Source organism: Muntiacus reevesi, chromosome X (assembly GCF_963930625.1).
Source record: "Muntiacus reevesi chromosome X, mMunRee1.1, whole genome shotgun sequence".
In the NCBI taxonomy this organism is placed as follows: Eukaryota; Metazoa; Chordata; class Mammalia; order Artiodactyla; family Cervidae; genus Muntiacus; species Muntiacus reevesi.
This window is the reverse complement of record NC_089271.1, coordinates 44,887,636-44,899,719: the sequence shown is the minus strand read 5'-3', so window position 1 is coordinate 44,899,719 and position 12,084 is coordinate 44,887,636. Positions and strand designations below refer to the sequence as shown.

The 12,084-nt window shown below is 40.4% G+C and overlaps 1 protein-coding gene across 1 annotated transcript in view; it reads right to left on the bottom strand.

Annotated features, from left to right (window-relative positions):
- Positions 1–8,044, bottom strand: part of LOC136154444 (Y-box-binding protein 1-like) — a 45,434-nt gene extending 37,390 nt beyond the window's left edge. The window contains exons 1-3 of the mRNA XM_065916718.1: positions 8,032–8,044; positions 7,630–7,938; positions 7,061–7,313 (exon numbers count right to left, since the gene is read on the bottom strand). Of these exons, the coding sequence (XP_065772790.1) occupies positions 7,061–7,313; positions 7,630–7,938; positions 8,032–8,044 (575 nt within the window). The remainder of the gene's footprint in view (positions 1–7,060; positions 7,314–7,629; positions 7,939–8,031) is intronic.
- Positions 8,045–12,084: the final 4,040 nt, after the last annotated feature.

Here is a 12,084-nt window from a genome sequence, read left to right as displayed (position 1 = left end):
GAAGGACTGATGCTGAAGCAGAGACTCCAATACTTTGGCCACCTGATGTGAAGAACTGACTGCTTAGAAAAGCTCCTGATGTTTGGAAAGATTGAAAACAGGAGGAGAAGGAGATGATAGAAGACAAGATGGTTGGATGATATCACCAACTCAATGGACATGAGTTTCAGCAAGCTCCGGGAGTTGGTGATGAACAGAGAAACTTGGAGTGCTGCAGTCCAATGGGTTGCAAACAGTCAGACACCACTGAGCAACTGACCTGAACTGATAGTACTTGTGCATGTTTTTGGGTGGGCATTAGCTTTCAAATCATTTGCTGATCTAGGATCATAATTGCTAGATCATACAGTATGGTAATATTTAACTATGTGAGAAATTGCTTCCAAAGTGACTATCCTTTTCCATTCCCCATAACAACGAATGAGAGTTCCTGTTGGTCTTCTTCTTTGCCAATTTTTGATATCATCAGATTTCTGTGTTTCGCCATTCCAATAAGTGTGCAGTGGTGTCTCATTGATTTCACCACTCTACTTTCAAAAGCCATTTCCATATTTCTATTGTACTATTTCCCTTGTATTTTATTACCATAAATTCCCCATTTGTTTTATTTTTAATCTGAGGTTTGATCAGATATTCTGCTCAGCAAAACTTCCTCTGCTCATAAGCCATCAATTAATACTTTGCTAAATTAATCCTCTAATATTTTTTCATTAAGGGCTCATAACTTTAGACCATGATATTGGATATTGGAAAATATTTATTTTTAATTGAATGACACTAACCACATTTTTTTCCCGTGAGTATTGCTTTGTCCACTAATGTTTAGTGTCCCACACAAAAGTTTAATTTCAGCATGAATGTCTCTTCATTTAATATTTTCTTATTCACTTATTAGGTTTTAATCAAATCTGTATTAGTATCAGTTGCAGTTGTACATTTACTCTGCAGTTTACTTACAAGCACATATATATTTCCTCACACTCTTGACTTTATTATGTGTCTCCTTTACATGATTTTGAAAAACTCAGTCAGTCAGTCAGTCAGTTCAGTCACTAAGTCGTGTCTGACTCTTTGCAACCCCATGAACTGCAGCACGCCAGGCCTCCCTGTCCATCATCAACTCCCAGGGCCTACCCAAACTCATGTCCATTGAGTCAGTGATGCCATCCCACCATCTCATCCTCTGTCATGCCTTTCTCCTCCTGCCCTCAATCTTTCCCAGCATCAGGGTCTTTTCCAATGAGTCAGCTCTTCACATCAGTTGGCCAAAGTATGGGAGTTTCAGCTTCAACATCAGTCCTTCCAATGGATACCCAGGACTGATCTCCTTTAGGATGGACTGGTTGGATCTCCTCGCAGTTCAAGTGACTCTCAAAAGTTTTGTCCAACACCACAGTTCAAAAGCATCAATTCTTCGGTGCTCAGCTTTCTTTAGAGTCCAAGTCTCACATCCATACATGACTACTGGAAAAACCATAGCCTTGACAAGACAGACCTTTGTTGGCAAAGTAATGGCTCTGCTTTTCAATATGTTGTCTAGGTTGGTCATAACTTTCCTTCCAAGGAGTAAGTGTCTTTTAATTTCATGACTACAATCACCATCTGCACTGATTTTGGAGACCCAAAAAATAATGTCAGCCACTGTTTCACAATCTAATTGCCATGAAGTGATGGAACTGGATACCATGATTTTAGTTTTCTGAATGTTGAGCTTTAAGCCAACTTTTTCACTCTCCTCTTTCACTTTCATCAAGAGGCTCTTCAGTTCCTCTTCACTTTCTGCCATAAGGGTGGTGTCATCTGCATGTCTGAGGTTACTGATATTTCTCGCAGCAATCTTGATTCCTGCTTGTGCTTCCTCCAGTCCAGCATTTGTCATGATGTACTCTGCATATAAGTTAAATAAGCAGGATGATAATATATAGCCTTGATGTACTCTGTTTCCTATGTGGAACCAGTCTGTTGTTCTATGTCCAGTTCTAACTGTTCCTTCCTGACCTGCAAACAGATTTCTCAAGAGGCAGGTCAGGTTGTTTGATATTCCCATCTCTTGAAGAATTTTCCACAGTTTATTGTGATCCACACAGTCAAAGGTTTTGGCATAGTCAATAAAGCAGAAATAGATGTTTTTCTGGAACTCTCTTGCTTTTTTGATGATCCAGCAGATGTTGACAATTTGGTCTCTGGTTCCTCTGCCTTTTCTAAAACCAGCTTGAACATCTGGAAGTTCACAGTGCACATATTGCTGAAGCCTGGTTCGGAGAAATTTGAGCATTACTAGTGCATGAGATGAGTGCAATTGTGCAGTAGTTTGAGCATTCTGTGGCATTGCTTTCTTTGGGACTGAAGTGAAAGCTGACATTTTCCAGTCCTGTGGCCACTGCTGAGTTTTCCAAATTTGCTGGCATATTGAGTGCAGCACTTTCACAGCATCATCTTTCAGGATTTGAAATAGCTCAACTGGAATTCCATCACCTCCACTAGCTTTGTTTGTAGTGATGCTTCCTAAGGCCCACTTGACTTCACATTCCAGGATATCTGGCCCTAGGTGAGTGATCACACCATCATGATTAACTGGTTCATAAAGATATTTTTTGTATAGTTCTTCTGTATATTCTTGCCACCTCTTCTTATTATCTTCTGCTTCTGTTAGGTCCATGCAACTTCTGCCCTTTATTGAGCCCAACTTTGCATGAAATGTTCCCTTCGCATTGCTAATTTTCTTGAAGAGATCTCTAGTCTTTCCCATTCTACTGTTTTCCTCTATTTCTTTGCATTGACTGCTGAGGAAAGCTTTCTTATCTCTCCGTGCTATTCTTTGGAACTCTGCATTCAAATGGGTATATCTTTCTTTTTCTCCTTTACTTTTTGCTTCTTTTCTTTTCACAGCTATTTGTAAGGCCTCCTCAGACAGCCATTTTGCTTTTGTGCATTTCCTTTTTCTTTGGGTTGATCTTGGTCCCTGTCTCCTGTACAATGTCATGAACCTCTGCGCATAGTTCATCAGGGACTGTGTCTATCAGATTTAGTCCCTTAAATCTACTTCTCATTTCCACTGCACAATCATAAGGGTGATTTAGGTCATACCCAAATGGTTTAGTGGTTTTCCCCACTTTCTTCACTTTAAGTCTGAATTTGGCAATAAAGGCTTTCATGATCTGAGCCACAGTCTGCTCCTGGTCTTGTTTTTGTTGACTGAATAGAGCTTCTCCACCTTTGGCTGCAAAGAATATAATCAATCTGATTTCGGTGTTGGCCATCTGGTGTTGTCCATATATAGAAAAACTAAATGTTCATTATTCAAGTATTTTATAGTCTGTGCCTCTTCTCTACTGAGATTCAAAAGATTCCACTTATATAATGATAGAAAAAGGGACCAGTTGTAATGAAATATATTTTATAAAGAGCAGTGACTAAACTATTTTCCAGCAAAATTAATTTTCTATCAGCAATTCTGTCACTATGAAAGTCCAAATACTCTTAAAATAGCCTATAACAGAGAAGATAAATTAGCAAGTGCCTCAATCAAACTTAGATTTATGTTCATTTTTAGCTAGTTTTACTCAGAGGTTTGATATAGTTCAGTTATCAACATCCTTGTTTTTCTGTCAGTAAAGAGAATGTGTTAGTTCTCTTGGGGGGGACACCATTTTAATCAATATTTTGTTTTTAAGTGTCTGGTACTGTGCTTAATAGGTATTTTTCCAATTAATAAGTTATCATTAGTAAAAATGTACATGATATTTACTTCCAACACTGATTTAAAGAGACTTCCTAAAAAATATATTAAATTAACTTGGTTTGGGATTGTATTCACTGCTGTATTTAAAATTAATAATCAACGAGGACCTACTGTACACAACTTGTAATGCTGGTGAATACTCTGTAATAACCTAAATGGAAATCAAAATTGAAAAAGAATATATATATATATATATATATATATATATATATATATATATATATAAAATGAATCACTTTCCTGTACACCTGAAACTAACACATCATTGCTAACCAATTATACTCCAATACAGAAGAAAATATTTAAAAAACACAATAAAATGTCAAAGAAGACAAAATAGCAATAAACTAAAAAACATTTATAATGAGGCAAAATATTATTGTACTTCACAGTATAATAATTTTATCAATATAAATATTAGTTTTCATTTGAAATTGAAGGAAATTAACTCAGTATTGCTCTTTCATATAAAGGCATAAAATACATATACAGATAGATAGAAACATAATGGCATTTCTATCAATCATTCATCTCCTTTTATGTTGTTCCATGATAATAGAACCTGTGCTTTTTATCTCTCTACTCATATACTGGAATCATTCTCTTTCATACACCAGATATTTGTTAAGCACCTGTTGTTTGTCAGAGTGTTTCAGTTGCTGGAGTTACAGCCTTAAAAAAAAAATCCTTGATCTTATTAAATATATATGCTTTACTCCCAAGTAAGGTCAGTCAGTTCAGTCTCTCTTGTCATGTTCAACTCTTTGTGAATCCATGGACTGCAGCATACCAGGCCTCCCTGTCCACCAACAAATTCCAGAGCTTGCTAAAACTCATGTCCATTGAGTCTGTGATGGCATCCAACCATCTCATTCTCTGTTGTTCCCTTCTCCTCCTGACTTCCACCTTTGTCTGATTTTGATTTTGACCATCTGGTGATGTCCATGTGTAGAGTCTTCTCTTGTGTTGTTGGAAGAGGGTGTTTGCTATGACTAGTGCATTCTCTTGGCAAAACTCTATTAGCCTTTGCCCTGCTTCATTCTGTACTCCAAGGTCAAATTTGCCTGTTACTCCAGGTGTTTCTTGACTTCCTACTTTTGCATTCCAGTCCCCTATAATGAAAAGGATATCTGTTTTGAGTGTTAGTTTTAAAAGGTCTTGTAGGTCTTCATAGAACCATTCAACTTCTTCAGCATTACTGGTTGGGGCATAGACTTGGATTATGATGATATTGAATGGTTTGCCTTGGAAACAAACAGAGATCATTTTGTCATTTTTGAGACTGCATCCAAGTACTGCATTTCAGACTCTTTTGTTGACTATGATGGCTACTCCATTTCTTCTAAGTGATTCTTGCCCACAGTAGTAGACTTCTCAAAATTCAAAAAACTAAGATCATAACATGTAGTCCTATCACCTCATGGCAAATAGATGGAGAAACAGTGGAAACAGTGACTGATTTTATTTTTTAGGGTTCCAAAATCACTGCAGATGGTGATTGCAGCCATGAAATTAAAAGATGCTTACTCCTTAGAAGGAAACTTATGACCTACCTTGACAGCATATTAAAAGGCAGAAACACTATTTTGTCAACAAAGGTCTGTCTAGTTAAGGCTATGGTTTTTCCAGTAGTCATGTATGGATGCGAGAGTTGGATTATAAAGAAAGCTAAGTGTCAAAGAATTGGTGCTTTTGAATTGTGGTGTTGGAGAAGACTCTTGAGAGGCCCTTGGACTGCAAGTAGATCCAACCAGCCCATCCTAAAGGAGAACAGTCCTGAGTTTTCATTGGAAGGACTGATGTCAAAGCTGAAACTCCAATACTGTGGCCACGTGATATGAAGAGCTGACTCATTTGAAAAGACCCTGATGCTAGGAAAGATTGAAGGCAGGAAGAGAAGGGGATGACAGAGGATGAGATGGTTGGATGGCATCACCAATTCAATGGACATGAGTTTGGGTAAACTCCACGAGTTGGTGATGGACACAGAGGCCTGGTGTGCTTTGGTCCATGGGGTCGCAAAGAGTTGGACATGGCTGAGTGACTGACCTGAACTGAACTCACCTCATATAATTAGCATTTTGTTTTTGTTGTCATGGTGGGAATGTTCATGCTCTACTCTCATAGTAACTTTCAAGTATACAATAACTTACTCTTAACTATAGTCTCCATACTGTACATTAGGTCTTCAGAACTCACTCATCTTACACCTGAAATTTTGTACCCTTTGATGAGCATCTCTCCATTTTTCACCACCCTAGCCCCTCATGAGCACTTTATTTATTTACTTAAATTGTATTAAATTGTGTCCATTAAAAGAAAGAAAATACAAAAGAGGTGAATTCTGCTTTCAGGGCGACACATGTTTTATTTGTCATGATGTTTTACTCAGTTTTTCTTCTTTTTGCCTCATGAAGTACTATATAATCAGTCAGTGTGGGTACCTATGCACACACTGGGAATTTATTGCTACATTTCCAGTGCAGGGGGAAGAAGATGAAAACAAAAGAGTTTGGGGTACTTCTGTGTTATGCATTCTTACCCTTTAGAATACCCTTAGGGTTTCAACCTCCAAGTCTAGAATTCATCTTAAATTCATAACTTGTAAACAGATCAATATGCATGATCATTGCTAAAACTCATTCTAAGAAAACATTGAAAGGAAGGTCTCAGTAAAATTATGGGCTAGTAAGCTTTAAAAAATTTCAGACAACAGTGATAACAGATGAAAGCAACAGGAAAGATTTTATTGAGAAAATGACCACTCAGGTGAGTAATATCACAACAGCAATGTCAGATCATCTTTAGTCTGAGGTAATATTCATTTTTGTATTAAAAATAGGGAAAAAACACAATTTTTAAATTTGCTTTATCTAATTCACCTGGGGGTTCAGAATAATAGCTGTGGTTTTGGCTAGATCTTTAAAAAGAATAGATTCAGAAGTGTGTGTGAGTGTGTTTGTATGTGGGTGAGTGTGTGTGTACAGGAACTACTAAAGCAGATGGTATGAGAGAATTTAAAAGTACACAGATCTTGTGATTTATCTTCACACCTTGAATAAAGACCATGTGTATTTTTCAGGGTCCAAATCTAACAGTCAACGTGGATGTTTGGACTGAGCTGTAACCAAGGGCATCGTTTCCTCAAGGGGCCATCACCCGTAACCCAGGCTAGGGAGTCATTGGTGAGGGAGCTGAACTGTTACTCAGTCCAGGCGGCAGAAGGGGCATCCATGACCAAGAGGTTCTCCTGAGAAACTTGTTTCTTGGCCACAGCGATAGAAGCAGGTATTTCAGTGGGGCTCTTCTTGATCTTGCCCTCTCCTTCCTAGGGGTCCTGGCCCTTGGCCCTTGATGTAAGTGGCAATGCGGGTTATTCGGGCGGTGATATCAATGTCCTGGAGGGGTTGTCTGTTGTGAATTGCTGCTGGCTTACATCCGCTCTCTCTGTGCTCTGTCTCCAGCTCCTCAGAGATGCCTGGTGACCGTTTTGGACCAGGAGTGTTGTCCAGGACCCTAGGACCACTCAGCAGGTAGCTGGGCTCAGACTTGCTGAGGATGGGCCTCCAGCCTTTCAGTGAGGGCAGACCCAGGCAGGTGGTCAGATCGGGGGCAGCAGGTTATAGACGGGATCGATGGGTGGTGGGTGACAGCTGGGGCCATACAAAAGGGTGGGAAGCGCTTCAGTCATTGGTCTTGGGGGTGCCCAGGCAGATGGCTTCTGACACCCTGGGCAGTGATGAATCCTTCACCGCTGCCCTCCTGTTCATCAACATTGTCCTTGGTGCCCTTGGAACTGCCTTGTGGCAGCACAGCGGTGGATGTAGAAGCCCCACTGAAATTGGGGTCAGTTGGCAGTGTAGCAGCTTCCCTTCACTGAGGCTAACCTGCTGGCCTGGTCATGTTTGCGGCCTCTGTACACTGTTTGCCCTGCACCACGTTGAACTTCACCCTTTTGGTGTCACCCAAGATGAGTTGGTACTTGCCAGGGTTGTTCCAAGTGATGGCTGTCTGGTGAATGAGCACATCTTCCTGGGTATCCTGCCTACTGATGAAGCCATACACATTCTTCACGCTCAACCACTTGAGCAAGACTTGCACACTCTTAGCAATGACCTTTGTGGGCACCTTTCCCTTGGCACCAGAAGCAGTAGCCTTGTGGATCACATTCCCTCGGATGTTTCCCCCATCTAGGGCTAAGGGTGGACCTCCGCCTCCCAAAGATGCCAGGTGTTTCTGCCCAACTTAACAGAAGACAGACTCAGCCAGCTCTATGAGGGTAGCCTCACCTGCAGCACTCATGAGGCCACCCTTGCTCTCATTTGCCAGAGAATAAGAGGGAATTTTGTCCCTCTGAATTTGGAAGTGGGGGAAAGGGGCTTGGGCTGGAGGCAGGAACCTCTCTTTTGGAGGTTCATGGGTTAAGGCCAAGGGCTCTCTGACTGTAGTCTTGGACTCTCAGAGAGGCCTGTGGCATCTCCTGGGAAAACAGGATGCAGACCTAACAATGGTTACCATGGTGATGGTGAGGTCTAAATCGGTGGGGGTGTGTCCTATTTGGGGCTCAAGCTGTAGGGTGGGTCAAATGCACCTGGCCCTGGGGTTCCTGCCACCATGTCTGAGTACCTTCTAGTTCATGGTGGAGAGGGGGCACACTTGAAGTTCTAGTGAGGGGGATTGAACATCTTCTTGCTTGCTTGAGTGGATGTAAGGAGAGGACCCACTTTCCATTCCTCATCCTTGGTTGGGGAGACTCATAACCTTTTATGGGCACTCTTTCAATATTCTCTCATAATTCCATGCTTCTCTTCCCACCTCTGGTGTTCCTTCTATGTGCATCACACATTCTTTGTAACTTTAGGCAAGAGGAAAATCTGCATGATTTTAAGGTGCATTCAAGCAAACTTACTGTGGTTTTTGTTTGTTTTGTTTTTGCTTTACTTCACAGAGACAAAGGAAGGCTGCCAGACCTAGAATACTAGTACTGAGAGGACACAAAACTAGTGTAGATTTATCCAGACTAGTGTTAAGATTGTCTTGACTTAAAACAGACTGTTACATATTGCTCCAACAAAAATAAGTTTATTCTAGATCTACAAAGAATTGCCATTCAGGGTCTGCAACCATGATGAGCCACATGCAAGTCTCCCTGAGAGGGGGAAGATAACTTTCTCTTAAAGAAAGGAAGGTTAGGAAGGCGACACTAAGCAATGTGTGCATGAGAGGCTGAGGGTTTGAAGGGTGGTGGCTTTTCATTGGCTGAATCCTGAAAGTCTCTCATTGACTGAGATCTTGCCAGGCAAGAAGAGGAAGTTTTTCTTCTTCCTGATTTCCTATCATTTCTGAAACCTCTCCTTCTGGCCTCCCAATTCTATTTTAACTGAAGTTTCTCTTAATTTTTACACTTCTCCCCTTTGATCAAGATCTTTCTCTGAAATCATAACTGATCAAGATCCAGGTTTTTCCATTTTCAATAGCTTTTTGCCCCCACTCCCAGTGCAGGAAGGACCTTTCCTGGGTGTAGTATCCCATGTTAGAGTGATAGTCCACAGTTTCCAAGCATAATGAAGCCACATTAGAGTAACAAGAAGAAGTAAGAGGGAGAACTCTCAGGTACTTTTTATCTAAAGTTCATGTTATGAAGATCATAGTCATTGGAGACAATCTTAGCATTGTGCTACCATCAGAGGTTTGCCAGATACACTTTCAGCAGACCTAATCTGAGTATCTTGGGAAAGCTGTCTTATCAGATATCATCTTCTTCAATTTCAGAAAATCTTTACTTTCAGATTACCAGATGATGTGCAAGTTCAGTCAGGATTGGTTCTTTCTTTAGGTGTGCCACGCAAATCCAAGACACTATTTCCTGGAGCTTGGTGGCACAAGGGTTGGTTAGCAGTCACTGATAGGAACCTTTCCAGCAACATTGAAGAGGGTCCTTCTGGAAGTGTTTCTTCCAACAGAGGAAATCTCCAGTTTGCAAGATGTGTTGAAATATCACAGCACCTCTCCTTTTATCAGTTGTGAGTCAAAAGTGGCAAGAGACAAGCAGCTATCATTTGACAATCTCAAAGGGCAAGAGATTATGTGTTCCAAAAGGGGTGAATATGTTATTCAACAAGATCAATGGCAATGCTTTTCACAAAGGCAATTGGAGGGGCTCAACAAATTTTGCCAACTGAATCTTAATAAATGTCATTCGTGTGTTTGACTAAATCAGAGGACTGAGGGAGTTGAGTTCAGTGAATGTGTTATAAAACTAGCCAAAGTAATCAAGCAATAAATAAATTCCTGGATCATTATGAAATTTGAGAGGAATTCCCCAGATAGATTTTATCTTTTCCAAAAGGACATTAGCCACAGAAGAGCCAGTAGCCTGTCTGCAAGGGAAGGCTTCAGTCCAATGTGAAAACATACTGACCATGACTAAAGCATATCCATGAGATTGAGGAAATTGTAAGAAATCCTATTCCTGAATCTTGTTCAGGAATCTAGTTCCTGAAATCTCCATTAGGCAGTTTCAAATGTCCAGAAGGAGTACAGATGGTCTTCTCTGGGTTGTATTTTGGACAAGTGTGTATTCAAAGAAGACATACAGGTAATCACCTGGAGGAGGCCATGGCAATCAACTCCAGTGTTCTTGCCTGGAGAATTCCATGGACAGAGGGTTCTGGCTGGCTACAGTCCATGGGGTCCCAAAGAATGGGACACAACTGAATGACTAACACTTTCACTTTTCTGCTGGTGGATAGCTGCTTAGCCCTCAGATCATGCTGAAAATATTTCTTCCTAAAAAGAAAAAAGAAAAAGAAAATGTTTCTTCCTAAAATAGGTTTTCCCTTTTCTCTTATTTCCTCATTTAAGTAGGTTTATCCTGTCATTCCTCTGTTGTATTATACCATACATATTTCCTTCATAGTACACTTTGTTCCAGGATTTCCCAGGTGACTATGTGGTAAAGAATTCACCTGTCAATTAAGAAGACTCAAGAGACACAGGTTTGATCCCAGGGTTAGGAAGATGCCCTGGAGTAGAAAATGACAACCCACTCCAGTATTCTTGCCTGAAAAATTCCAGGTAAAAAGGAGCCTGGTGGGCTACAGTCCACTGGGTTGCAGAGAGTCAGATATGAATGAGTATGCATACATTTTTATGTTCAAGACAGAAGTAAATGAAATACAGACTAGAAAATCAATAGAAAATTCAGTGAAGCAAAATATTTTGTTTCTCATAAAAATAAGCAAAATTGATAAACTCTCAGGTAGATTAATAAGAGAGAAAATGTGAATAAATAAATTTAAAAATGAAAGAAGAAGCAATAATTTGATAATGCATAAGTACAAAGGACCATAGTATAGAGAGATGAACAATCTGTGCATGCTTTGTCAGTCAGTTGTGTCCAAATCTTTGTGTCAACATGAACTGCAGCCCACCAGGTTCCTCTGTCCTTGGGGATTCTCCAGTCACGAATACTGGAGTATATTGCCATGCCCTCCTCCAGGGGATCTGCCAGACCCAGGGATCAAACTCAGGTCTCCCACACTGCAGGTGGACTCTTTACTGTCTGAGCCACTAGGGAAGACCAAGAATACTGGAGGGGGTAGCCTATCCCTTCTCCAGGGGACCATCCAGTCTCAAGAATTGAACAAATTGAGGTCTCCTGCATTACAGTGGATTCTTTTTTTTTAATTAAAGAAATAATTTTTTCCATGTATTTTTATTAGTTGGAGGCTAATTACTTTACAATATTGTAGTGTTTTTTGCCATAAAATGACATGAATCAGCCATGGATTTACACGTGTTCCCCATCCCGAACCCCCTCCCACCTCCCTCTCCATTCCATCCCTCTGGGTCTTCACAGTGCACCAGCCCTGAGCACTTGTCTCATCCAACCTAGGCTGGTGATCTGTTTCATCCTTGATAGTATACTTGTTTCAATGCTATTCTCTCAGAACATCCCACCCTTGCCTTCTCCCACAGAGTCCATAAGTCTGTTCTGTACAGCTGTGTCTCTTTTTCTGTTGTGTATGTAGGGTTATTGTTACCATCTTTTAAAATTTCATACATATGTATTAGTATACGGTATTGGTGTTTATCTTTCTGGCTTACTTCACTCTGTATAATGGGCTCCAGTTTCATCCATCTCATTAGAAATAATTCAAATGAATTCTTTTTAATGGCTGAGTAATATTCCATGGTGTATATGTACCACAGCTTCCTTATCCATTCATCTGCTGATGGGCATCTAGGTTGCTTCCATGTCCTGGCTATTATAAACAGTACTGCAATGAACATTGGGGTGCACGTGTCTCTTTCAGATCTGGTTTCCTCGGTGTGTATGC